At 36.9% G+C, this 26611-nt stretch overlaps 6 protein-coding genes and 1 non-coding gene across 12 annotated transcripts; 5 read left to right on the top strand and 2 right to left on the bottom strand.

The window, feature by feature from the left end:
- Window positions 1–1353: 1353 nt before the first annotated feature.
- Window positions 1354–3863, top strand: LOC17898753 (protein TRM32). 2 transcript variants are annotated; one of them, XM_006307053.2, is made up of 4 exons: window positions 1354–1602; window positions 1869–2013; window positions 2116–3147; window positions 3238–3863. In XM_006307053.2, the coding sequence occupies exons 2-4, from the start codon at window positions 1884–1886 to the stop codon at window positions 3747–3749; spliced, it is 1674 nt and encodes a 557-aa protein (XP_006307115.1). In that variant the 5' UTR covers window positions 1354–1602; window positions 1869–1883; the 3' UTR covers window positions 3750–3863. The 2 variants fall into 2 exon arrangements, with proteins under 2 accessions (XP_006307115.1, XP_023645016.1); XM_023789248.1 differs by having other exon boundaries at window positions 1869–2017.
- Window positions 3864–4064: 201 nt separating this feature from the next.
- On the top strand, window positions 4065–6192 carry LOC17899956 (probable GTP-binding protein OBGM, mitochondrial). The gene is made up of 5 exons (XM_006307289.2): window positions 4065–4317; window positions 4402–4510; window positions 4654–4736; window positions 4808–4870; window positions 4962–6192. The coding sequence occupies exons 1-5, from the start codon at window positions 4192–4194 to the stop codon at window positions 6051–6053; spliced, it is 1473 nt and encodes a 490-aa protein (XP_006307351.1). The 5' UTR covers window positions 4065–4191; the 3' UTR covers window positions 6054–6192.
- A 3545-nt stretch (window positions 6193–9737) lies between these two features.
- On the top strand, window positions 9738–11741 carry LOC17896997 (pentatricopeptide repeat-containing protein At1g07590, mitochondrial). The gene is made up of 2 exons (XM_006307149.2): window positions 9738–10171; window positions 10356–11741. Exons 1-2 carry the CDS (start codon window positions 9818–9820, stop codon window positions 11604–11606), a joined length of 1605 nt encoding a protein of 534 aa, XP_006307211.1. The 5' UTR covers window positions 9738–9817; the 3' UTR covers window positions 11607–11741.
- A 1077-nt stretch (window positions 11742–12818) lies between these two features.
- Window positions 12819–12891, bottom strand: TRNAA-AGC. The gene has a single exon. It is a non-coding gene; the product is annotated as a tRNA-Ala (tRNA).
- Window positions 12892–14584: 1693 nt separating this feature from the next.
- On the top strand, window positions 14585–17263 carry LOC17897955 (probable serine/threonine-protein kinase PBL9). Of its 2 annotated transcripts, none has more exons than XM_006307613.2 (7): window positions 14585–14859; window positions 15111–15210; window positions 15487–15803; window positions 15892–16027; window positions 16130–16272; window positions 16369–16492; window positions 16576–17263. In XM_006307613.2, the coding sequence occupies exons 2-7, from the start codon at window positions 15168–15170 to the stop codon at window positions 17043–17045; spliced, it is 1233 nt and encodes a 410-aa protein (XP_006307675.1). In that variant the 5' UTR covers window positions 14585–14859; window positions 15111–15167; the 3' UTR covers window positions 17046–17263. The 2 variants fall into 2 exon arrangements, with proteins under 2 accessions (XP_006307675.1, XP_023645286.1); XM_023789518.1 differs by having other exon boundaries at window positions 15096–15210.
- A 4-nt stretch (window positions 17264–17267) lies between these two features.
- On the bottom strand, window positions 17268–21081 carry LOC17897441 (probable LRR receptor-like serine/threonine-protein kinase At1g07560). Of its 3 annotated transcripts, XM_023789512.1 has the most exons (13): window positions 20994–21081; window positions 20381–20918; window positions 19831–20309; window positions 19601–19745; window positions 19424–19495; window positions 19266–19337; window positions 19087–19164; window positions 18829–18989; window positions 18515–18729; window positions 18305–18431; window positions 18149–18205; window positions 17859–18048; window positions 17268–17791 (listed from the first exon to the last, which is right to left on the bottom strand). In XM_023789512.1, the coding sequence occupies exons 1-13, from the start codon at window positions 21079–21081 to the stop codon at window positions 17392–17394; spliced, it is 2622 nt and encodes an 873-aa protein (XP_023645280.1). In that variant the 3' UTR covers window positions 17268–17391. The 3 variants fall into 3 exon arrangements, with proteins under 3 accessions (XP_023645280.1, XP_023645282.1, XP_023645281.1); XM_023789514.1 differs by lacking the exons at window positions 19266–19337; window positions 19424–19495; window positions 19601–19745; ... (1 more) ...; window positions 20381–20918; window positions 20994–21081 and having other exon boundaries at window positions 18829–19006; window positions 19087–19167; XM_023789513.1 differs by lacking the exons at window positions 17268–17791; window positions 17859–18048; window positions 18149–18205; ... (2 more) ...; window positions 18829–18989; window positions 19087–19164 and having other exon boundaries at window positions 19291–19337; window positions 19420–19495; window positions 20994–21073.
- Window positions 21082–22300: 1219 nt separating this feature from the next.
- On the top strand, window positions 22301–26294 carry LOC17897709 (leucine-rich repeat receptor-like serine/threonine-protein kinase At2g14510). Of its 2 annotated transcripts, none has more exons than XM_023789516.1 (13): window positions 22301–22382; window positions 22490–23033; window positions 23242–23720; window positions 23818–23962; window positions 24055–24126; window positions 24218–24289; window positions 24369–24446; window positions 24539–24690; window positions 24787–24983; window positions 25082–25208; window positions 25305–25370; window positions 25509–25698; window positions 25787–26294. In XM_023789516.1, exons 1-13 carry the CDS (start codon window positions 22301–22303, stop codon window positions 26193–26195), a joined length of 2613 nt encoding a protein of 870 aa, XP_023645284.1. In that variant the 3' UTR covers window positions 26196–26294. The 2 variants fall into 2 exon arrangements, with proteins under 2 accessions (XP_023645284.1, XP_023645283.1); XM_023789515.1 differs by having other exon boundaries at window positions 24539–24745; window positions 24818–24983.
- The last annotated feature ends 317 nt before the right edge of the window (window positions 26295–26611 follow it).

The following is a 26611-nucleotide window of genomic DNA, read 5'->3' as shown; positions in this document are numbered from 1 at the left end:
AAGAAGAAGAAGAAGAAGAAGAAGAAGAAGAAGAAGAAGAAGAAGAAGAAGAAGAAGAAGAAGAAGTCAAAAGAGTGTGAGTTCTCTCTCATTTGTTTGTGCTTCGGCAATCGCCGTTGGATCTCGTGTAGGATCAGATGTGCTATTTCAGACAACCACGTGTCACGTTATCACTGACGCCTCGTTTTCTTCAATCTCTTCGTCAACTTTCATAATTCCATATCCCCCACCACCACCACCACCACCACTCTCACCCTCTCTTACGTCGTCGTTCATAGTTTATAAGATTTTTGGACTTTTCTTTCTTCTTTTTATTTTTTTGTTACTTCTGAGATCGTTCTTTTTTTTTGTTTGTTTAACAATTACGTATGTTTTTTTAAGTTCATTTCTTATGAGTTTGGTGGGCAATATTCATTTAACTTTGGTTGGGGCAGTTGTGATCATTTCTATTCTTAATCACGCCATTCCAAGTTTCCAACTAAAGTCTTTGACTTCGTTTTCTTAATTACGTTTTGTTTATACTACTATTTAATCCGATAGGAGTTATGTACATACTTAAATAAATCACTAATAGAAAAGCAACTATTTTATATACATATACAATCCTGACCACTTGCTAACCAAGATGATCTAATCCCTTTTGTCTTTTTTTTTCTTTTTTCTTTTTCTTATAACAATACTTGGTAAACAGCGCAGCGTGATTGGGGTTTTAAAATCTTCCAGGTCAACCTTGGCTTGCAAGTCAATTCTGGCTTACATAGTACTGTTTATATCACGAACTAGATAATACAATCATTCGACAGAAGTAACATTAAACAATGAAACCTAAGTAGCCAAAAAAGATGGCCTACCTCCTCCATAGAACAGGTATCAACAAATTTTGCCACAAACACAAGTAGCCTAACAACTACTCTTCCTACTTGGGTTGTTCACATACTTTTTACCAGCGCAGTTCTAGAAACCTTTCCTTTTTTTTACATATAAATTGGTTAACCGCAATATCTTTCGTTATGAAATTTTCTGGATCAGAACGTTTGCTCTTTTTATTTAAATATCACCTTGTTTGAATCATGATGTGGCATATATATAGATAAATAAAGGCCATTCAAATGTACGTCTTTAAAAGAATATTATACATATATAGTATTAATAAAACAAAAGAAATTAATTTATTAAATTCTTAATTAGAAATTAAATTCTTACGAGATATTGAATTTAATATAGAAAAATACATGTGTTGTTTGAATGAGAACAAACAAAAAAATATTCATGTATCTCGTGGCGTGTGAGCGTTATATATGCATATGAAACAGACATTTTGACAGTTTTCTACAAGTAGACCGAGCCCCATAGTTGGCGGGTAAAGTAGAACCACATAGCAGAACGAAAAGTCTCACTTTCTTCCTTCCTTGGTTCAAAGGTCTTCCTCCCTTTGCTCTTCTCTTCCAGACACCTTCCGTTGCATCATCATCATCATCATCATCAACACCTCCCCTTCTTCAGCTTTTCTTGTTTGTTCCTTATGTTCTTCTCCGTTTGTAAAGAATCAAACAGTTCAGTTGCTTAGGGAGTCACTTGTTTCTTCCTCTTCTTCTTGATCAGGTCAGCTTTTACCGCATAACCTTTTTAAAACCGATTAGATTCCTCTTTTACTTAGTTTTTTTTTTTTTATATCAAAACAGAACAAGAAAGATAATTTGTTTCTTTGATGTTTGGTTAGATTTTGACGATTTCCGAAAAGTTACCAAGTCTTTCTTCTCTGGTCTGACTATATTTGTGTGTGTGTGTGTTTATTACGTCGCTGTTGAGTAAATTACTCTGTCTTTCAGACCGTTCGTTGCTAAAAAAAAACGTAATTTAATTGACAGATCATTAGCTTCGAAATGGGGAAGCATTTGAAAAACGAGACTTCTAGTCCAAAACATGGCAAATACAATCACAAATCAGGATGGTTGGCTGGAATGCTTCATGTGCTTGACTTTCACCATTGGAGAACTAAGAACCGCCCAATCTGTAAGTAAGCCCCTTTTGTAATTTTATTATTATCTTTCAAAAGTTTTGTTTAAAAGAAGATAATTAATTTTGTTAAATGATTCTTTTACTCTGTTTTCATAGGTTGGAAGACCCCAAGAACTCATTCCTTGATGCGTGAAACAGAGGAACATGAACCGTTTCTTGATTCTAAGGATGAAGATTCAAAGATGGCTAATGTTGTTGAAGATAGTAAGCCGCCAACGAGACCAGATACAAAACTGAAGAAGATGATGTCTACAAAGCAAGTAACTGAGTACGTGGATTTTCTTGAAATCTTGAGAAAAGAAGATGTTTTTGTCAAGATTATGAAAGATCAAGTCCAGATCAAGTCTAATCCAAGAGCTTTGCCCAAGTCAGGCTCGTTTCCTGTCTCACGCTCTCCAATTCCTGCTAGAATTGATCACAAGCAGAAGGAGAACTGGTATTCTCCTAAGCAAAACGGTGCACTTTTGAATTTGAATGTTCCAAGAGACAACACTTCTCAAGAACACAGACCAGTCTCTCCTTCTCGTGGCTCAGCTGATGATGGTCACGGGTTTAATAACACTGTTATAAACCGATTCAGAGAAATCAAGAAGTTGCTCAAAAACGCACTCAAAGACCGGAATCACACAAGGAAGAAGAAGAAAAGGGTTTCAGATCATGTCGCGAAAGATGATTATGAAGGGAGATACTCTCAACTCTTGGAGCAAAGTTTCAGAAGAGAAGGTGGTGAACTGCGCTCGAAGAGCTTAAAACTTTCGTATGAAGATAGAAAGAGCGATTCGAGAGATAATATACCACAATTCTTCAGACGGATTTCATCTTTGTCCAGTCTTGAAGTTCTTGGTTCATTTCTGACCGACCTTCCCCGAGACAGTTCTACTTCCAATCTGGAACCTAGGAAACATCTCGACCAAGATACTAACTTTGGATCCAAGAAACCATTATTGTTATCAGAATCTCCGATAAGAGCAGAGAAGGAAAAAAAATATGAGTTGCACGAAGAGAGAAGCCAAGAAAGTTACTTAGACAGCCCAAACCGAAGAATCCTTCCACAAGATCCACATTCAGTTCCTAGTGTCAGTTCTTTGGAAGATACTGCGGAAAAGACCGATACTTTAGTCTCACAAGGTAACCTCTTGAACGAACGTTCTAGATAGCTTCATTGTTTGATGAGAGAAAGATATGCAAGTCTCAATTCTTTGATTGCTTGTCCTACAGGTTTAGGTCTAAGCTCTTTAGAAACTTACAACCATGAAGAAGAAGATGAAGATGCCTACTTCTGTTATGTAAAGAAGGTTCTAGAAGTTTCAGGCTTCCTCGATAACAAAGACAACGACGAAAAATGGCACGCAGAGGAACAACCACTGAATCCATCACTAGTCTACGAACTCGAGATACAAGAAGAAGCAGTAGTGAACAACAGAGAACTTCTCTTTGATTTGGTTAACGAGGCAATCGTCGAGACTCACAACGAATCACACATATACTTCCCTAAAACGTTTCCATACGGCAAACGTTATCTTGATGAGGTATGGGGAAGAGTCGAGTGGAACCTCTCTGGTGTAGGAGCTGAGAATAAAGATCGTTCATTGGACGATATTGTGGGAAGAGATCTTCTTAAAAAGGGTGATGGATGGATGAATCTACGACGTGAATCTGAATGGCTTACCCTTGAGCTTGAAGATCTGATTTTTGATGATGTTCTAGATGAGCTGCTTTGTGTTTATTAGTATAGTTTACAAATAGAAAACCTCTTTTTGAATATTTCAGGTAGGTTTTTGCCTTTTATTTTTGATATACATGTATATAAATATTTGTTTTGATACAAAATCCAAGATTTCTTACACCTTGTATAATAACTTGCTTTGTCAGTCCCAACTTTTTTTTTTTTTGATGAAAACACAATTTTTAATAAGACATTTTCTATAAGCAGTTAAATCAGTTAAAAGGCTAATTTAGTCCATTTATTTTCACTTAATGGGCCGTTCCTACTTTATTGGGCTGAGCCTATTACGTTAAACCCTCACTAGCCACTGGCTCGGATTGGTCTCCGACCACCACCGCGGTGACTCCCCCGATCGATCAACTACCTCGAGGGCACTTTCCTGTGTCTGTAATTTACTGTAACCTTCTCTAAGGTCGCCGGAGATCCGTCGGAAAGAGGTCGAGTTGATGTGGCTAAGCCGGCTCCGATGTTTGGGATCTTACGGAAGAACTCAAAAACCGCCATGGATGAGTTATCCAGTGGTATTCTACTCAGATTTTTCGGAGAAAAAAGGGAAAGATGCGCCTTTGCAGGTGATTTCATCATCTATTCACTTCCCCCACAAATAAAAACCCTAATTTATTACAGCTGAATCTGATATGTGTGTTGCTGTGCAGGAGACTAGGATGAGAGATAGGTTTACACTGTACGCACGCGGCGGTGAAGGTGGCAGTGGTTGTTCCAGCCTCCGACGGAGCCGTGCCGATCGCTATGGAAGACCTGATGGTACTATCTCCAAATTGATGAATTATTCCCAATCCATAGCTATGTTTTAGGTTTGGTATACTTTAGAATTGGAACACTCTTTGAGTGATTGATTGATTCGAAGAATGTTTATGTTGATGTAATGTAATTGGAACTTAGTTTAGGTGGCAATGGTGGCAGAGGAGGTGATGTGATATTAGAATGCACACACGCAGTTTGGGATTTCAGCGGATTACAACCTCATGTTGTAAGTTTATGTCACTCTTTTCGTTTTCCCGGAAAGATCATTTAACTTAAATGGTTTTATGAGTTTTGCAGAAAGGTGGGAAAGCTGGACATGGAACTTCCAAGAACAGGATAGGAAACAGAGGAGAAGACAAGGTTTTATTATGATTCATTACTGTTCCTCTGCTTCTTTCTTTTATTTGTCTTCAACTTATACATGGTTCTGCACTTATTTGTGTTATTGCAGGTCCTACAAGTGCCTATTGGGACAGTTATTCATCTTCAGGAGGGTGAGCTTCCGTGTCAGGTGGAAAATGAGTCTCCCAAAGATTTGGATCCATGGGATCTTCCTGGCTCACTGGTTGAGAATCCTGCCTTTGAGGAGAACCTTGGTGCTCATCAAGAAACTATGCCTGAGTCTGTTCAAGTTGATGATACTGAGAAAGAGAGTTTGACGAGACATTTAGGCATCCCAGAGGAAGATGATTTTGAAGACAGCGAAGGAGAGATTGATCAAATCAGGTATAACGTTGCGGAATTAACAGAACAAGGTCAGAGAATAAGCATTGCTCGTGGTGGTGAAGGCGGTTTGGGTAACGTTTGTGCTACACGTTATGTAAAAGGCAGCAAGTTTGCTAAATCCGCTATCCGTCAAACCAATTTGAGGAGCATGGAGGACGATGCTGAAGATGAAGATGAACGGTCAAGTATTAAAGCCGGCTCGCTCGGTTCTGAGTCTGTTCTGATATTAGAACTCAAGAGCATTGCCGACGTTGGCCTTGTCGGGTTGCCAAACGCAGGGAAAAGCACTCTTCTTGGTGCGCTATCCCGTGCTAGACCCCGAGTGGGCCACTACGCGTTCACGACACTCCGTCCGAATTTAGGAAACGTAAACTACGATGATTTCTCCATGACGGTAGCAGATATTCCGGGACTTATAAAAGGAGCTCATCAGAACCGGGGTCTAGGCCACAACTTTCTCCGCCATATAGAACGGACCAAAGTCTTGGCTTACGTTGTGGATTTAGCATCGGGGCTAGATGGTTGCAGAGGAGTGACACCGTGGCAACAACTGAGAGATTTGGTGATGGAGCTTGAGTACCATGAAGAAGGGTTATCCGATAGGTCGTCTTTGATTGTGGCAAATAAGATCGATGAGGATGGTGCAGACGAGAGATTGAAAGAACTTGAGAGGAGAGTGAAAGGAGTGAGAATATTTCCGGTTTGCGCAGTTCTTGAAGAAGGCGTGGCTGAGCTTAAAGATGGTCTGAAAATGCTTGTAGACGGTGACGGTGAAGGATCAGAGAGATTGAAATTGGAGAATATCTGTGTTGACTAGTTTTAGTTTTGTATCTCTTTTGAGTTCAGCTTGTTTCAGTAGAGCAACAAATTTGTTCTGGTGAACTCGCTCAACTGTTGTATACAATGAATTTTTTTCACAAAATTTATAATTGAATATTTCACGTTGTTTAGTAAAACAGGATATGATTATGCAAAATGCTAGAAACATTTGATAATCAAAAGTTCAAAACTGTAATTAACTATCCTAAAAATGTTTATATTTGTTTAGTTAATTAACCTTATATATTTTCTGATATCCTATGATATGGAGAGAGGAGACATATCAAATCACAAAAGTCAAATACATATATATTTGTGTCTTACGTTACACGATAAAAACATTACACAGCAGGAACAAGTCAAGCTTGATAATAGTTATTACGCAACACAATAATAATATAGATGCCAAGTCTTTATTCCAACAACACACACAGATATCTTATCATCAACAGACATATTTTCCCACTTTCCTTGGCATATATATATGATTTAAGACCACACAAGGAATCCTTCAACAGCTACAGTTTGACCCGCAACTGCAGTTTGATCCGCAGCTGCAGTTGTCGCACTCCTGGTTGTAGTTCTTCTCGCAACTTCACCAAACATTAATAGAGAAACAAAAAAAGAGAAGCACGAATTCAAAATTTCATATTAATATGATAAGATATACTAAGCAACTACATACATATCATACAGAGGTAAATAAGAGAAGATCTAGGGCTAACCTGCAAGAGTCACCGCATTTGCAGGAGGAGCCACATCCACAGTTAGAACCTGCCATTTCTCTTACTTGATCTTGTTGATTAATTTTCGTAGCTTATTTTTCTTCTTCTTCTGATGCTTTATGCGATTTAAGCAAAAGGAATGGCCACTAATTATAGAAAAAGAGGAAGATTCTGTTTCATTATTTGATTTATTTCCACCACACATATATACATCTATATAAATTTTCCTATATAAAATATAATTTCTATTTTGTCAACTTTTGTTTTTTGTAAAAGTATATTTTATTTTGTCAACTTTCCTACATATATTTTATTGCTTTAAGTTTTAATTTAATATATGATAGGTATGAAAAAAATTTAGTATACATTAATTTGAGATATTTGGATAGAGCTTTCTTGTTGGACTGTATAATCCCTCTTTGCTAAATAATATGTCCAAAAGTTTCTCTCTATCTTTTTTTAGTATAAACATGTAATTTAACAAGATTACGTGATAATCTTTACATTTAAGACAACATATTACTTACTAAGATAAAGCTGCAATATTTGATCCTATTATTAGAATCCTATTATTATAATTGTCACAATTAGTTTTGTAAAATTACAGGCAAAATTATCAAGTAAACGAGGCCGGCACGTAGGAACTAGGAAGTCAAAAAAGAAAGAAAAATATTCGATAGGATTTGTGAGTTGTGATGGAACGTAATTTCACGACCAATACATATTGAGGACCTCGAAGGGCCAAGAAGCAGCCAACGAAAACATCTCATAACCCCAACTTTACTGCATGTTACTATTCTATTCTATAATGACCCTATCTACGATTATTATTCCTTCGATTGTCTTGTCTTTTACGTAAAGTAGCGACGTTTGTGAATTCCTAAGAATATAGGATAGACAGAGACGACTCAACCCCAAACAAGTTTTGCATGGTTCTCATATCTTTGACGCTCCCTCAACATTAGTAAAAAGTTAGGGAACCTACTCAAAACTTTCGGCAGCAGAGACAAAATAGGCTTTGTTCAGAAATCAGTCTCTCACCGACAGATTTAACACCACAAAATCATACTAATAGTTTTATTTTGGGGGAGAAAATGGAAAACATATATATCCTCCATCTACCCTAATTTTTTTAAGTATCAAGCTCAAAGCCAATTTTATCTTAAAACGGATCTCAAAAATGGATCATATAATTCTCATACTAAAGCTTTTCATGATATTATAAATAAATAATAGAACGTAGACCGTGTCTTGGATCTCGTCCAAATACAGGAAGATTTCAAGACAGAGGACAACAATTCTCATTTAATTTAAGTTTTTTTCCTGACGCATAAGATAACATTTACAAGATTTAGGATAATGTTCCTTTTATCCATATAATACAGCATATATAGTGGATACATATGTAAACTATGAATATGTATATTGTAATGTACATAGATATAATACGCGTATGAAAATATTATTAACATGTTGTCAAAACAAACATACATACATACTGGTAAGTAAATGAAAGAGGCAAGCTTCATGCCTCTTTCTTTTTTTTTTTTTTTTTTGGGTCGGCTGCCGTTTACAATTGAGATAGTTACTCTTGGTTGCGTGTACGACTTATTTTATTTTATTTGTTGAAACTCATATTAAAACATCAAATTACTTTCCTGAATGAAACTGTTAGAACAAATCTAAGATTAAAGAACATAAATAGGCAAGTTGATGTTATTTCTAATTAGATTTGTTTAAGATTATTAATATTGTTCTCACCAGAAAGCAATCCAATTATCCTGCCCGTGTATATACAATCTTTTTCTTTTCTTTTCTTTTTCTTACCTTGTCAATGTCATACACGAAATTAAAACTTGAGGAAATAAGAAAAGCCACGTGTATGGTGGATATAAAACGCATCTTTCTCTTCTTCTATAAATAGTGGTCATTCCCTTTTGTTGAATTCACAAAAGCATCCGAACAAAAAGAAGAAAAGAAACTACAACAATCTACAATTAACAAAGAAGAAATGGCAGGTTCTAACTGTGGATGTGGCTCCTCCTGCAAATGCGGTGACTCTTGCAGGTTAGCCCTAGCTAGATCTTCTCTTCTTGTATCTGTCTTTACTTACATGCATCAAAACTATATTAGGAAAATTAGGTTTTGTGCGGTACTTGAGATTTAATTGCTCCATGGTACAACTTCAAAATTCTTACGTTTCTTCTTTTACTTTTAATAGATCCAATATTTTTTAGTTTTTTTTAAATTTTAAATTTGCATTAGACTCAGGAAATATTTCAGGTCGGTCTTGCATATTTAGATGTGGTTAATTAATTAGTCTTATATAAATCTCATCATATAAACTAATTAATAAATTCTGATTATGATTTTATTTTGTGTGGTAAAGTTGCGAGAAGAACTACAACCAGGAGTGCGACAACTGTAGCTGTGGATCAAACTGCAGCTGCGGGTCAAACTGTAGCTGTTGAAGAACTTATTGTGGTCTAAAAACCATATATGCCAGGAACACTGGTGAAAAAATATGTGTTTGATATGCTAAGAGACGTGTGTGTGTGTTAGAATAAAGGACGTGACATTATTGTGTGTTGCGTAATCACTCTCTTAAGCTTTTGACGTTTCCTGCTTTGTATTTTCTATGTGGTGATGGTTTGATTGTCTAATTATGTCATATGTAACCTAAAACAAAAAGAAAAAAACAAAAATGAATATGTGTATTGACTTTTGTGATTTTTAAGATATCATCTATACCTCTCCTCTGTTTATATATATATTTAGGATATAAGTTTAATCATCTAAGTTAATCATCACAATTATTAGTACAAAATACTAATCCGAATCATACAAAATTAAGCAATTAGAAACCTAATTAACAAAATACTAGCCTAACTAAGTAAAGCTAATTAGTGAGTAGTGACATCTTAAGACACAACAGTAAAACATATGTTTGACCCGAAAAAGATGTATGTATAGAAGTCAATATGTTACTTAACGGGCTCTAAAAAGTTTACGGGCCAAAGGTCCCCCAAAAAAAGAAATGAGATCCATTATTGCGGTGATGAGACAAGGAGCATATTTCGTTCAGGCAATACGTCGAACACCTTGCGTGACATCTTCGCCTGCGCTGGATCATCCCAATTTCCAAGCTTCGAGCTTTCTCACGACATTAATATCGTCTCCGAAATCTCCTGAAGAGAGATGTATCGGGTCGGACGGAGAAGAAGAGCGCGACAAGTGTTTGTCTCTGAGAATCGAGAAGCTCCCGAAGGGAGTTACTGTTGGGTCTGCGTTACAGAGCTGGATGGGAGATGGGTTTCCAGTTCATGGTGGAGATGTTTATCACGCAATTAACCGATTGAGGAAACTCGGACGAAACAAACGTGCCCTTGAGGTTCTAAATTCGTACTTGCTTATCTTTTCTCTCTCCATAGCAACTCGGATCGTTGTACCAATGTGATTTTGTCAAATTGAACTGAAATGACTACTTCAAATCGAAATGAGTTTTTTATTTTATTTTTGTTTATATGAAGATAATATTGAATTTGAGCTGAGACATTTTGGTATGTTTGATTCAGTTGATGGAGTGGGTGATCAGGGAACGACCTTACCGTCCTGGTGAGCTAGAATACTCCTACTTGCTGGAATTCACAGTCAAACTTCATGGCGTCTCGCAAGGGGAAAAGCTTTTCATCCGTGTCCCTCAAGAGTTTCAGAACGAGCTTCTTTACAACAACCTTGTGATTGCTTGTTTAGACCAAGGTGTCATAAGGCTTGCACTAGGTTATATGAAGAAGATGAGAGAACTCGGTCATCGTACATCCCATTTGGTCTACAACCGTCTTATCATTCGCAACTCAGCTCCCGGACGAAGAAAGCTTATCGCGAAAGACCTTGCGCTCATGAAAGCTGACAAGGCGATTCCTCATGTCTCAACATATCATATCTTGATGAAGCTGGAGGCTAATGAACATAACATTGACGGGGTGCTAAAGGCTTTTGATGGTATGAAGAAAGCTGGAGTTGAGCCGAACGAGGTTTCTTATTGTATATTGGCTATGGCACATGCTGTTGCGAGATTGTATACAGTTGCTGAAGCCTATACTGAGGAAATAGAAAAATCTGTCACAGGGGATAACTGGTCGACCTTGGATATATTGATGATTCTCTATGGGCGTTTAGGGAAAGAAAAAGAGCTGGCGAGAACGTGGAATGTCATCAGAGGATTTCATCATGTTAGATCCAAGAGTTACTTGCTGGCAACCGAAGCGTTTGCGCGAGTAGGGAACCTTGACAGAGCTGAAGAGCTCTGGTTAGAGATGAAGGACGTAAGAGGACTTAAAGAAACTGGGCAATTCAACTCTATGCTCTCTGTATACTGCAAGGACGGTTTGATAGAGAAGGCAATCAGTGTGTTCCGAGAGATGGTGGGAGACGGGGTTAAGCCTAATTCCATAACTTATAGACATCTTGCTCTAGGATGTGCTAAAGCCAAACTGATGAAGGAAGCTCTCAAAAACATTGAAATGGGTTCGACTCTAAAGACAAGCAAAAGCGTAAGAAGCTCAACACCATGGCTGGAGACGACTCTATCAATCATCGAATGTTTTGCAGAGAAAGGTGATGTAGAGAACACAGAGAAACTGTTTGAAGAGGTGAAGAATGCAAAGTATAATAGGCATGCGTTTGTGTACAATGCTCTGTTCAAAGCTTATGTTAAGGCCAAGGTGTATGACCCTAATCTGTTCAAGAGGATGGTTCTTGGTGGAGCTAGGCCTGATGCTGAGTCATACAGTTTGTTGAAACTAGTTGAACAGTATAAACCCTGACTGAAATCAGACCTTCTCTTGTCAATGTTATCTACACCAATGTTGACATGCTTCGTACCCTAACCCCAAGTACACTAGACTATTTGTATTGTCGAACCTGAAACGCGAGAGAAGTAAAGGTTACTAGTGGAACAAGGCCGTATTCGTTTTTTTAAGGGCAAATACTTGTGGAAGACGTTGGGGGAGTCGTTCTTTAGAGGAGTAAAGCTAAGAATTTTTGGCGATAACTGGCAATGAAGTAAGACTAAAGTATTGGGCCAATATGAGTGGACATAAGTCTTCATTAATATATCCTTGGAACAAGTTGGGCCTGGCCTGATAATAAAACAAGAGAAGATTGTAAAGACTAGTATAGGATGACGTTGTTAGCTTTCATAAGTCATACCAGTAGTAAGCTACTAGCAAACTTGGTCACGGGCTGAAAGAGAGAGCTAGCCGCGTAAGTTTGGTTTGATTGGGAGCCGGTGGAAATAAGCAGCAAGTTCACCGACGTGAGACCACGTGGCAGACATGCTTTTGCGTGGACATTGGACCTTTTGTCTCTCCGGGTCCCCCCGAGATGGGTCAAACACAGCAAAGGTCAAACCATCAGAATATTCGTTCACACTGTCACATCCACAGAGACAAAAGGCTATATATATATATATTACCACCAAAACTCTTTTCTCTCCTCTTGCTTTTTTTTTGTTTTGCATGGACGATCAAACCATCATAAGAACAAATATATATAAGTCGACTTGTTGATATATATATATATTTATATATATATATATTGAAACTTTTTGGAAAAGGAATCAGTATGACATGTTCTCCCATCCCATTATATAGAGCTACTTGTTTGTTTCTTCGTTATTATTGGCAATTTGTAAATATTTTTTTTTAATTAATTAGACAATATTTTAAAATATCCTCACAATTCATATTTTATAAAATATTTTGTATGCCACTAAAAAAAAAGCTGTATATCTTTTTATCCGATGTGAATCCTTTCTTTTTTCTTGGCTGTCAAATTCTTTATTTTTATAAAAAAATACCAATCAAATGTAATTTTAAGTTATATAGCATCGTAATTATGAATCTTTGAATTTAATAAAGTTTTATTCAAAGCATACTGATTTTAATCATGCTTTTCTTTGGGGTGTCTGTACCACATTATTGGGATTTTATACTTAACATACCTTTTAAACAAAAAAAAAACAGAAAAGTCAAAAATGGAGATGCGGGGTATCGATCCCCGTACCTCTCGCATGCTAAGCGAGCGCTCTACCATCTGAGCTACATCCCCTTTTTGTTTTAATGCTGCCTTATTAATTAATTATCTCTTTGGAAACGTTTTTCTTAACTCAAGTGGCTAATCACTAATGGATTACGTTTACCTTCTTAATTATATCAACCACAATCAGAGATTTGTGAACACTATGACATAACCGAACAAAAGATTGATCATCAAATATGTAACATCTAAATTAAAGAAGATAAAAGGGCTAAGGTGGTTTTCATGTTTTCTGTTGTTTTAAAAGAACACTAGAGATATACAAATGTAGTGGGAGAACAGGGAAAATCAACCCAAACTATTTCCCGAAGATATTTTCATACTCAAACTCGCGTACTCTGAATTTTACAATCCAAACTAGTTTTCAATTCAAATAACCAATCTGAACTATATCAAATTTTGTCAATTTCAACCTCGATGTTAACAGTATCCCTGTCCATCTTGAATATTTGGACAATTAAGCTTAAGCTCAAGCTTAATTTCTCTTAGTTTTTACAGAAGCTTAAGTTTGATTGGTTGATTTTCCCGTTTTCCCCAAATGTAGTAGATAGTAGATACAAAAAGAAGAATTAAATCACCAGACCACAAATTTTTTGGTCTTTACCAAATTAACTCTTAAACAAAAGAAAAGCTGGTCAAAACAAAAAGGGTAAAGGGCAACAAAAAAAGAACTCAGCAGTGGGGCTTTAGTGTGGACCTTATAAATTTCCATTGAATACAAAGTGTTTTTTTTTTTTTTTTTCACTCCTGAGCACTATACAAACCCATGCACCAGATCAATGAAGTCGCATTAATTAATCATTTAAAACAAAATCAAATTGTATTAATCAAGATCTGGTTAAGAAAATAAATAAGCCAATGAGTCAATGACAATCTTTGTCGGTCTTCTCTCTGGATTTAATATTTCAATTCTTAACAAAGGAGACCTTAAACAATTGTCATTGTGGACTAATCTAAATTACAGAACGGACCCGACCCAGGATCATTCTTGGATTTAGCTTGTATATTATTGAAATTCCAAAAAACCTTTCACACCACGTTAAGGTTTACACGTTAAGGTTTACACTCTTAGCTACTACTAAGCAAGTGGAACCAATCAATACTAATAATAATACATGATACACCCAAAAAAGAAAAAAAGAAAAAAACACAATTTTCTGACAAAAAAAAAATGTTAAGAACGTACGTAGGGTTAGCTGGAGAGATGCTGGTAAACTGGTGAGCCTCACGAGCATTATCTTATTCCAAATTATCTAGAAAATAAATATTATTAAATGACCACTTTTCGTAAAATACATAATGCGGAATCAAATTCAGATAACAACATATCGATGAGAGGACATGATCGAAAAACATTGACTCTATTACGTTGTAGTCTAAATTATAAAAGATTTATCATAAAAAATCATAATCATATAAGCATATGATATACATATAATAATGACTCTACAGAATTTATTATGTAACCAATATGGCTAATTGCCTAATTGGCTGGATATACGTTAAATGAGCCGAGCTGAGCCCCGCCCACTAGGTGGAGTTTGTACATCGAGAAGTACAAATACAACAAGGTTAAGTCGTTAACGTCAGATCCAACGGCTGAGAGCGATAGAACACGCTGGTGTGTGAAGGGCTAATCTTTTCTGACTTGATGATATAAACTTTATTTCTTCGTAGTACCAAAAAGGTTTAAAAAAAATTGAAAACGATTGAGAGCAATGACAACACCAACTAGTGCCAAAACGAATCGAAAATAAAAAAAAGAGGAGAGATTTTGATTTTCGAGAGATAAAGAGATACAGAAAGCTCGAAAACTGATAAAACGCTATACACAAGCAAAAAGAAGAAAGGCGGGACCGATCCGCCATTAATGCCACCACCCCAACTGCAACGCCTTTCTTACTCTGTCTCTCTCTGTTTCTCACTTTCTCCATCTCTTGGCTGAGATAACTCAAAAACAAAAAGAAAAAGAGAGAAAAGGTGAGTAAAGAATCTGTCTTTCTTCTTCTTCATTTGTTTAGTTGTTAGGTTACTTAAATTGGCAAAAGAGATTTGATGAACTTGGTCATATGCTTTTAAAGTAGGGTGCATACATATTGGGAGGGTCTGGATTATAAAGTTGGCAAAATCTTTTCTTTTCACGATTTGATCTATTTCTGCCTCAACTTTCCAGCTTCCCTTTGATTTAAAGTTTCCACCTTTTTCTTATCTTCAAGTGTGATTATTTATAGCGAGACATTGCAGAAGCGTGTCCAATTTGCTTCTCTCTCTCTGAAAATTACTCACTCATGGGGATTTGCTTGAGTGCTCAGGTCAAAGCTGAGAGCCCAGGTATAACACACATTTACTTCAGTGTTTTTTGCTTTGCTCTGTTCTCTCATAAGCTACGAGTCTTTTCTTATGAATCTTGAGTTTGAGTAACACATCTTCTGTTTTCTGTTCCTCTCTGTTAAGGCAAAGTTCTTAGATTTGTTCACCACCACCTTAAAGTTTTGATTTTTTTTTTTAATTTCAGTCGAGGTTAGGGCTTTTTGTGTTGTGGCAAGTTCGTTTAATTTAACGAAAGTATGAAGCTAATTAATGTCTTTTTTGGTTTGGTGGGTTTAGGGACGAGTCCGAAGTATGACGCCAAAGATACTGGAAGTCTTGGGAGTAAGGCTTCGTCTGTGTCTGTAAGACCAACCCCTCGAACTGAGGGTGAGATCTTACAGTCTCCAAACCTCAAGAGTTTCAGCTTTGCTGAGCTTAAATCCGCAACCAGGAATTTCAGACCAGACAGTGTGCTTGGTGAAGGTGGATTCGGTTGTGTTTTCAAAGGATGGATTGATGAGAAGTCTCTTACTGCCACAAAGCCAGGCACTGGTTTGGTTATTGCAGTCAAAAAGCTTAACCAAGATGGTTGGCAAGGTCATCAGGAATGGCTGGTAAAAAAAAAGCTAACATATGCCGATTTTGGTTCTTGTGTGTGTTATAATGGTTGATGATTGTGATATTTTTTCGATGATTTTGCAGGCTGAAGTGAATTACCTTGGCCAGTTTTCTCACGGTCATCTTGTGAAGCTGATTGGTTATTGCCTAGAGGATGAACACCGTCTTCTTGTTTACGAGTTCATGCCTCGGGGTAGCTTGGAGAATCATCTTTTCAGGAGTATGTCATCCTTCCTCTTAAGTCTAATCCCAGGCTGGGGTCAAACTTTAAGCTTTTTATGATGTTTATGAATGGTCAAGGTTTGTTTTTCTTGGGTTGCAGGGGGTTTGTACTTCCAACCATTATCTTGGAAACTCCGGTTGAAAGTTGCTCTTGGTGCTGCAAAGGGTCTTGCTTTTCTTCACAGTTCCGAAACAAGAGTGATATACCGTGATTTCAAGACTTCTAACATACTTATTGACTCGGTATTTTACACTTTACACATTTTTTATATGATTGCCATGACAGAACTGCGAAAGTTTTAAGCTTTATGATGAAAACTTTCGGGTACATGATCGCAGGAGTACAACGCTAAGCTCTCTGATTTTGGATTGGCCAAGGATGGGCCAATAGGTGATAAAAGTCATGTCTCTACACGGATTATGGGTACACACGGATATGCAGCTCCTGAATACCTTGCAACAGGTCATTGTCAAATTCTTTTGGTCAAATCTTTGCTTTCTGGTATTGGCCTCTTCTTATGAATGATCACTTTGCATATTCTTTAGGTCATTTAACAACAAAGAGTGATGTCTATAGCTTCGGGGTTGTGCTTTTGGAGCTGTTGTCTGGTCGTCGAGCCGTGGACAAGAATCGTCCATCTGGAGAGAGGAACCTTGTGGAGTGGGCTAAACCATACCTCGTAAACAAAAGAAAGATATTCCGAGTCATCGATAATCGACTTCAGGACCAGTACTCTATGGAAGAAGCATGTAAAGTGGCTACTCTGTCTCTGAGATGTCTCACCACAGAGGTTAAGCTGAGACCAAACATGAGCGAGGTAGTTTCTCACCTTGAACACATTCAGTCTCTGAATGCTGCCATAGGGGGGAATATGGATAGAACAGAGAGAAGAACGCGTAGGAGAAGTGACAGTGTTGTCAGCAAAAAAGTGAATGCGGGTTTTGCTCGGCAGACTGCTGTGGGCAGTACAGTTGTTGCTTATCCTCGTCCATCGGCCTCGCCACTGTACGTCTGAAGAAGTATAAACACGTCTTGGGTCTGTGTTTTTGATCAAACATGTGCAGGACATGAAGTTCCTATATCATGTCCTGCCTATGGAATCTGGATGTACAGTCTTGTCTCTGTTAATGTAAGAATTCAGTTCGATACAGTTCATCTCTCATTACAGGACGACAAACATGTAATTTTGATCTTTGAAACGGGAGCATTAACATAAGGATAAGTTAGCTCTCATATCTGCCTGTTGTAAATATGCTTAAGACATCGGTCTGTACAATATCTGCATTAACATAGTTCTTGAAAAGAAAAAATGCAGTGGCACAATTAGCAGAAAACGAATGCAACAAAGTGAAGAATGGAGATTAACGTGCCTTGGGCTGCATATCAGTACTGCAGCTTATGTTAGTGTCGATGGATCTCACTGTGTCTCTGTCTCTTGTCCTCTTGTTTTCAGATATGACACACTCTTTTAGTTCATGAACTACATGAGACATGTTGGGTCTTTCTAGGGAAGAAGCATTCACGCATGTCATTGCTAATTCAAGAGCTTTCCATGCAGAACCAGAGTCATACACCCCTTGAAGTTTAGGATCCACAATATTGCTAATGTCTCCTCTAGTAAGCATAAATTTCGCCCATTCTGCTATGTGAGGCATTTCGCGGGTTTGATCGATCACTGGTTTGTTTGTGATGATTTCTAATAATACAACTCCAAAACTGTAGACATCAGTCTTCTCAGACAACCTATTTGTTTGGTAATATCTGCAAGACGAGATGATTATGAATGTTTTTGTGAATGACTTCCAGAAAAAGCCTGCAAACGACTTACTCATGATCAAGGTATCCAAATGTTCCCGCAACACGTGTAGACACATGAGTTTCATCTCCAACTGGAAAAGATCTTGAAAGCCCAAAATCTGCAAGCTTGGCATGTAACTGATCGTCCAATAGTATGTTAGAACTTTTTACATCTCTATGAACTATCAGCGGTTTGCAGCCAATATGCAGGTATTCCAGTCCTGTCTCCAAAAGCCATTTTTGATTACTGATCATTAGAAATTTGGTTTAAATGAGTGTTATAAATGGAGATATCCATTCTCTGGAAAATAACAAACGAACCTAGTGCGGCATCAACTGCTACGTTTAGTCTATCAACCCAGCTAATGATGGAGCTACCTGCATGTATCAACATGGTCATGAATGTCAAATAATCTTAGGATGTTGTCAACACAATGCCATTTCCATCATGATGATATATGAATATACATGTGTTACCTGACAAATGTTTTTTCAAATCGCCATTGGCCATGTACTGGTAGATGAGGGCCAAGTGATCTTTTTCATCGCAGTATCCAACAAGACATACCAGATTTGTGTGGTAAACCCTTAGAAGAAGTTCTACCTATCCAAATATGTACAAGATATATTTACATAAACTTGAGCTCTTACAAAATGGATTAAAACTAGTTGTGGTGGCACAAAAACCTCTGTTTTGAACTCTTTATAGCCTTGAGCTGATGATGGAGAGAGTAGCTTCACCGCTACTTCTTCGGTACCATTTATATAACCATGGTAGACCATCCCAAATCCTCCTTTACCCAAAACTCTTTCAAAGTTATTTGTCATTGCAACAACTTCAGCGTTTGTATATCTTCTCTTTTTTGTTACTATTGATTGTTGGCTTGATGATGGACCTAGAACTGTACACAAATAGTAATAAGTCACTATCAATTCTCTGAGGCATTTAACTATGTATGCAAACACTATTGATTCTGGTTTGATGACTTTGTTACCGATACCTTGACCGCGTGATGGGCGTCTTTTAATACAAACAAAAAGAAGAGTGGTCATTGCTATAATAGCAGCCAAAGAAGCAATTGATGCAACAACTGGTAACATGATGTTACTTTTCTTTTTGTTGCATGAACCGGAAGAACAAAGGTTTGGATTTCCTTGAATGCTAGTGTTATGAACAAACTAATTAAGTATTAGTGAAGACATAATACAAATAAAGACATCAACTATTTAATGACAAAAGATGGTTGACAAGATCTTACTTCAGTTTCAACCCAGTTTTCACTTTATCGAGCAGAGCTTGAGGGACGGAACCACTAAGATTGTTTCCACTTAGGTTTCTGTCTAGGTTAAAAAGACAGAAAGTTAAATAAACATCAACATACTGTGATACTAAATACTAAATTGGTAATGTGTTCATATAGCCGACAGAGTTACTTACATGACTAACAATGATTTCATTTTGGCTAGAAAGTCAGGTACTCCACCTGTTAAATTATTATTTGACAAGTCCCTACCATTTGCAAAAGTGATACAATTGATTGTATGTTTTGCCTTGATAAACAGAGTATTTTTGTAGAACTCAACTGACATACTTACAATCTTTGAAGCTCCGTAAGATTTTGGATCCCAGGAACTATAATTCCAGTTAGTTCACTTGAGGTCAAGTCTCTGGTGATAACACACCCATTTAAAGTCTAAGATATTAAGAAACACAGATCTTAACATTAACCATGATTTTTTTTTTTTTAAAAACCCATTGACCATGTCACGTACAAGGAATGGATTCTTGGTGGTGTAGATATATTGGTGTACTCGCAGGTAAGACCATCCCACAAGAATTGTTGAGGAACACATGGATCTCCTTGCCAGCCAATTCTACTCAGTCCATAACTTTTTACTATACTCTTGATAGCAACGACTAACATAACAACGGAAAAAAACTTAAATAAGTATAGATATATGTGTATAGCAAACTATCTACTCGTATTTAGCTGATCGCATACCGTCATTTTCATAAGTTTCGGACTGCGGAAACTCAAGTGTTGTAAACGCCTCAATAGCATTAAGGAGGGGAGGGAGAGTTGAATTTGGAGTTCTTATCAGTTGCAAATGGCATGTCCCTCCTTTGCATTTCACAGGTGATGTGTTGAATAGCGTATCTACTAGCAACTCCTCAGGGCTAACAGGCCCGTAACTAACATCTTGACCTACGCTAATATTGAACTCCCTGGTATCATTGTCCCTTAAGGGCTGGATCTCGGCAACGTGAAGGTATGCATAAACTAAGTCGTCAGGTGTTTCCAAATTCCAAGAAATGGTCAATGGTAAACTCACATTTGAAGGCGTGGCTGCCGTAGCAACTACATCTTGCGGTATCTCATAGTCATTATCAGAAGTGTTGATTGAGAGACTTGTTCGTATCAGTTTCCATTCCGGCATGAAGAATGGAGTCCAAAGACGATCATGGACATCTTCTGGGTACCTGAAGAGATCTTATTTTAGCAAACTGATCGTAACTTATCTTGATCATCAAGTTAGGCTAGGTTGACTTACCTATAAGTGTCTTTGGAATTGGTCAAATGAACGCGGAACAACTTCTTCAGGGAACCAGACTGAGGGATATAAGTATCATTTCTCAATGGTCGTAGCTCTAAGGCTGATATTAGTGGCGTAGTTGTTCCAGTCTTAACGAGACAAACTTGCAAAGAAGTTGACCTTGCTATGTGAATGATCTCCTGCCTTGTACCATTTATATTTCTTTGCAAATCGACCGTGGTCCATATATTTGGACCAAGATAAAGGTCAAACTTTGGTTGTGTATTAAGATTATCGTAGTTTCCGTAGGTAAACATGGCTACGACCAGATAGTTCGTGCCTTGTACGACGCTAAGCGTATAGCAGTTCCTTACTCCATCCGGAAAATATCTCAAAATTGTGTATGGCTTTATATAGTCCATCCCCGGAACATTTTGAATCTTACCACTTTTTCCGCTTTTGATGAAATCGGCGTCTGATCGGAATGTTAACTTTGTCATTGGTTCCGTGTAAGGAGACTCATTGGCTTGTAATCCGCAATCTAAATTGATGAATCCTGGTAAGACAAGAAATAATTGGCAAGTGTTTAAGTTTGGAAACTAATTAAGTTTAAAGAAGAAGAAAGATGTACCTTGTTGATCTTGTGCTTGAGCGAAATCGGGAATGCCAAAAGACATAATTATTAGGAAGGCCAATAAAAGTCCACGGAGGTTTTTCATTATCCTACTCTGTCCAAGAAAAAGCAGGATCCACAAAACTACTAAAATACTTATAACCTGGAGCATGACAAATCAAACCTTTTTAATTTGGATATATTAGGAAACGGTTGACTAATTAAATCATTAATTAGATTTAACCTAGCTGGTGGGGAAATCTCGAAATAATGTATTATGGTGTAAGACTTTTTTTATCAAGTGGAAGTATAAAATTTTACACGGGTTTCACGTCTAAATTATAAAATATGTTGGTCGATCGATCGTCACTGGGGTTTTTTTTTTTTTTTTTTTTTTTTTTAAAGATTGGATATTCCATTATATACTTTCAACGAGTTATATACTTGGTACGTAACGAAATCACAAACACAAAGTCAAAAAGAGCATAACAGAAAACATATATTGTAATTTCCAAGATGAAAATAAGAAATTAAGCAGAAATCAAACGTACATACATGCAGGGCTAGAGCACGAGAACGGTCTTGCGAACGATGTGTGGACTGTGGAGTTGTTGTTCAAAATTAGCTAAAATTCTCAATTTCACTTCGAAATTGAGTTAATATGTTACGTGTCTTTTTTGTTTTTCGGTTTCCTTCTGTTTTTATGTTTTGTTTCTTTGTTTTTTCCCTCTTTCGCAATCGAATTGAGAGAAGCGTGTATTACTGCGACAATTAAAATAGTAGGGAAACTCACTAAATTTAATACATTATAATTGTTGGGCCAACGTAATTAGGATAGAAGCCGGAAACGATGGTCCTTAATAAATTAAATTAATCAATGGGTAAGTTAATGCATAGGAAGCCTCTGGGCTCTAGGCCAATTATATGTTTCAAATTCATTAAAAAAATCATTAGTTTGATTCGTTCACGGAACTTGAGTTATATTATTGCGATTGACCCGCCGGTTTATCGTCACGAAGAATGACTTGGTTCACATTGTTTTCAAATTGTAACCCGACAGCAAAATCATATCACCATCCATATTGATATTGCAATCCATATTTTTTTCCTTTGTTTTAAAGACTGCCAGCACTGTTTACTTAGCTAGCTAGCCATGTTTTTTTTTGCTGATTAACGTATGCATTAAGTTGACTTTACGTTACTAAATATGAAACAGATATACATACATACACATTCATAAATATATGACTTCATATTGATGTTTCAAGGCTTTGGTAGTGTGTTAAGTTTTGTTGATTTGGTTGATAACTGATCATACGTAGTTAATGGAGACTTGCAAGAAGTTTCTGTTTCTCGCTTTTGCCACTTTCTCCATCATACACTTTGTTCAGTCTCAGAATCAACAAGGTATTTTTACTTCTCTCTTTTCTTCTATACATAGATTCTTTTTGATATAGAGTACTTGATTTTATAAAACAATATCTTTCTGATACGTATCTCTCTGGTTTTACCAGGATTCATCAGTATTGACTGTGGATTAGCTTCCAGTGAGTCTTCTTATGTGGAACCAGTGACCAATATCACTTACATCTCTGATGCTGGTTTTATCCGCGGAGGCAAAACTGGTACCATCAAAAAAGACCTTGAGACAGACTTTATCACAAAGCCGTATAGGGTTTTGAGATACTTTCCTGACGGAACGCGGAACTGCTACAGTTTGAGTGTCACGCAAGACACAAATTACCTCATCAGGGCAGTGTTTGTTTACGGAAATTATGATGGTCTTAATATTTTCCCAAGATTCGACCTCTATCTTGGTCCTAATCTTTGGAAAACCCTAGATCTGCGAACAACAGATTTTGGTTCTGCTGTTGAGGAGATTATCTACGTCACAAGATCTAAGGTTTTGGATATATGTCTTGTTAAGACAGGAACAAGTGCGCCGTTTATATCAACCATTGAACTAAGACCTTTGCCGTACAACACTTATACTTCACAAACCGGTTCCTTGAAGAATTTAGTGCGCTACTACTTCACCAATTCTAACAACACAAAACTGTAAGTATGTTAAACTTGACCCATTTTATTATTATTATTGTTTTGGCCGTCTACAACTTAATTTACACACTCACACTTTCAAATTTGGATCTATGACACGGGACAATATTAGTAGCCTAGCACAAACCACTAGACTACAAGTGTTTCTCAATCCATTTTTCATTCTATATATCGATCTAACGTAAATACTTGAATTTTGATTTGGCAGGCACCGCAAAGATGTTCATGATCGTATTTGGACTCCGTACTTCCAGCCAGACTGGACGCATATAGACACAACCCTCAACGTAACTGATTCGTCTGGTGGCTATGACTTGCCACAAGATGTAATTAGGACAGCAGCCATACCCACTAATGATAGAGAGCCATTGATCTTTTCCTGGAGTTTGGAAAGCTCTGATGATGAAACTTATGCTTACATATATGTCGCCGATATCCAACAAGTGCGATCCAATGAAACAAGAGAAATAGAAATTGTGGCGAATGGTAAAGTCATATTCTCACCTATTCGTCCCAAGAAGTTCGAAGTAGAGATGCTAACGAACACTGTACCGCTAAAATGCGAGGGAGGGGTATGTCGAGTGCAGTTGTCAAAAACGCCAAGGTCCACTCTTCCACCTTTGATGAATGCTTTAGAGATTTTCACAGCCATTGATTTCCCACAATCAGAAACAAATCAAACTGATGGTATGTGTGGCTTTGTACTTTCATTTTATGCATATCATAAGACATATATATGATGAGAATCCCACAATGGTTAGGTTAACTTATTCTTATGTTTCAGTCAGTGCTATTAAGAAAATAGATTCAGCATATGGATTGAATAAACTCAGTTGGCAAGGTGATCCATGTGTTCCCAAACAATTCTCGTGGATTGGTGTACGCTGCAGTGTTACCGATGTTTCCACACCACCAAGGATCATAGCATTGTAAGTACACTGCAAACTTAAATTTATTAGCTATAACTTATCAAAATAACCTGAATACATCTGATTTGATACGTCTCTCATCATTATAACAGAGACTTGTCTGGAAGTGGATTAAATGGAGTTATAGCGCATGGCATACAAGATCTAACCCAACTTCAAGAATTGTAAGTATCTTCATATTTGGATAAAGTGAAAACTTTCTTTGCAGAATTTCTAAGATTTTTTTTCCTGCATTTTTGTCTAACAAAATTACAGGGACTTGTCCAATAACAACTTAACTGGAGAAGTGCCTGAGTTTCTAGCCAAGATGAACTCCTTGTTGAAAATGTAAGTTTTTTGGGAAAAGCACAGCAAATAATTTTATTATATCAGATCCTATTATCTTATAACTTTTCTACTTATTCAGAAACTTAAATGGAAACAATCTTAGAGGTCCTATTCCTCAAGCCCTTCTTAATAGAAAAAAGGGAGGACTACAACTAAAGTAAGATTCGTTTCCATGGTTATCTTCTTTTGATCACTATTCATCTGTCTTGTTTTCTGTGATATAAACACAAACAACATTATTTGCTTTAGTCTTGAAGGAAATAAAGACCTATGTGTATCATGCCATTCAAAATTTCCATTGGTGGTGGTTACCGCATCTGTTTCATCTCTTGTGGCCATTATCATAATTGTGTTAGTTATCATCTTCGTTTTAAAAAGGAGAAAGACATCAAGTGGGAAAGGTAAGTACTCACTAGAGAATTGTATAAATAAAGAAAAATATGAGATCATACCAAAGTATGAAATATTTTGAACGTGTTAAAACTATTAATGTGCAGTTATGCGCCCATCACTTGAAATGAAAAATAGAAGATTTACGTATTCAGAGGTCAGAGAAATGACAGATAACTTTCAAGTTGTGTTGGGTAAAGGAGGCTTTGGTGTTGTTTGTCGTGGTTTTCTAAACAATGAACAAGTAGCCGTCAAAGTTATCTCACATTCATCAACTCAAGGCTACAAGGAATTCAAAACAGAGGTACTTAATTACACTACTATCTTCCATTTAATTTTCGGAGACAATTATGCATGCGCTCCTAAATAAAAAACCTTTTCATAATGGTGATTGTTAATTAGGTCGAGCTACTTCTAAGAGTTCACCACGTGAATTTAGTAAGCCTCGTCGGATATTGTGATGAAGGAAATGACTTGGCTCTCATCTATGAGTTCATGGAAAATGGGAACTTAAAGGAACATCTCTCAGGTAAAACCATAGTTAGAGTATGATTTTTTGAGATACAAGCCAAAGGCTTTAGAAAATTCCTAATAATTTCTAACCATATTGTGAATTTTTTGGTAGGAAAACGTGGTGGCTCTGTTTTGAACTGGTCGAGTAGACTTAAGATAGCTATTGAGTCTGCGCTAGGTATTTTGTTACTTTTTCCTCAATTTTGATATATTCATATGCCTTCTTTTTTTTTTTTTTGGACAAATATTCATATGCCTTCTAAATTCACATTTTAGTGATATATAGTTAATATATGAAGATTTTTCTATGTACTAGGAATTGAATATTTGCATATTGGATGTAAGCCGCCAATGATTCATAGAGATGTGAAAAGTACCAATATACTTTTAGGTCGACATTTTGAAGCCAAGCTCTCCGATTTCGGACTTTCAAGATCTTTTCTAGTGGGAAGCCAAACTCATGTATCAACAAATGTTGCCGGAACTCTAGGATATCTTGATCCCGAGTAAGTTCTAGTTCATATATCACATTGTATGCTTTCTTTGTGTTATTAGTAAAGAAAATTCAAACATCTTCGATTACTTATCTTGCAGATACTACCAAAAGAATTGGTTAACAGAGAAGAGTGATGTTTATAGCTTTGGGATTGTGTTATTGGAGATAATCACTGGCCAGCCTGCGATTGAATACTCCCGTGAAAATTCTTACTTATCAGAATGGGCGACGTCTATGCTAGCGAATGGTGATATTGAAGGAATTATGGACCCGAATCTCCAGGGAAAATACGACACGGGATCATCTTGGAAAGCTCTTGAATTAGCAATGTCATGCATAAACCCTTCTTCTAGAGAGAGACCAAACATGACCAGGGTTGCTCATGAACTAAACGAGTGTTTGGAAATATACGACAACTTTAGTAAAAGAAATAGCCAAGATGCAAATTCATCAAAGTCCATGGTACATAACGTAAGTTTCATCAGTGATAGTCCTTCAGCTCGTTAATCTTTCCATCTATATTCTTTGAAGCTTATACTGGTTGTATTCAAGTCTGTAATGTGAATAGTGTTAAAAAAGCGTTATCTCCTGGTACGGAAGTGACTCCAAGTTTGATATAATGTAAATGCAACAAAAAAAAAAAAAAGTGTAACGTAAACAAGATAAAAAAAAAAACATAAGTAAGAAAAATGATCGAATCGAAGTAACGAACTGGTAGTGCAATGATATTAAATCACATATGGGCCGTTAAAAATACTGGGGTAGTACAAAATTATACTACCCAGTATAATTGTCAGCGGGACTCTGATAAAATAACTGATCCAAGACTATAGCGCGTGAAAACAAATTCCGCACTCGCAAAACTAGCGTGTGTTAATAACTCGCTCCAAATCGGCTAATTTTCCAAAATTGCAAAACTAGAG

This window comes from Capsella rubella, unplaced genomic scaffold (genome assembly GCF_000375325.1).
Source record: "Capsella rubella cultivar Monte Gargano unplaced genomic scaffold, Caprub1_0 scaffold_1, whole genome shotgun sequence".
NCBI classification, from domain to species: Eukaryota; Viridiplantae; Streptophyta; class Magnoliopsida; order Brassicales; family Brassicaceae; genus Capsella; species Capsella rubella.
This window is presented reverse-complemented; position numbering and strand designations above follow the sequence as displayed.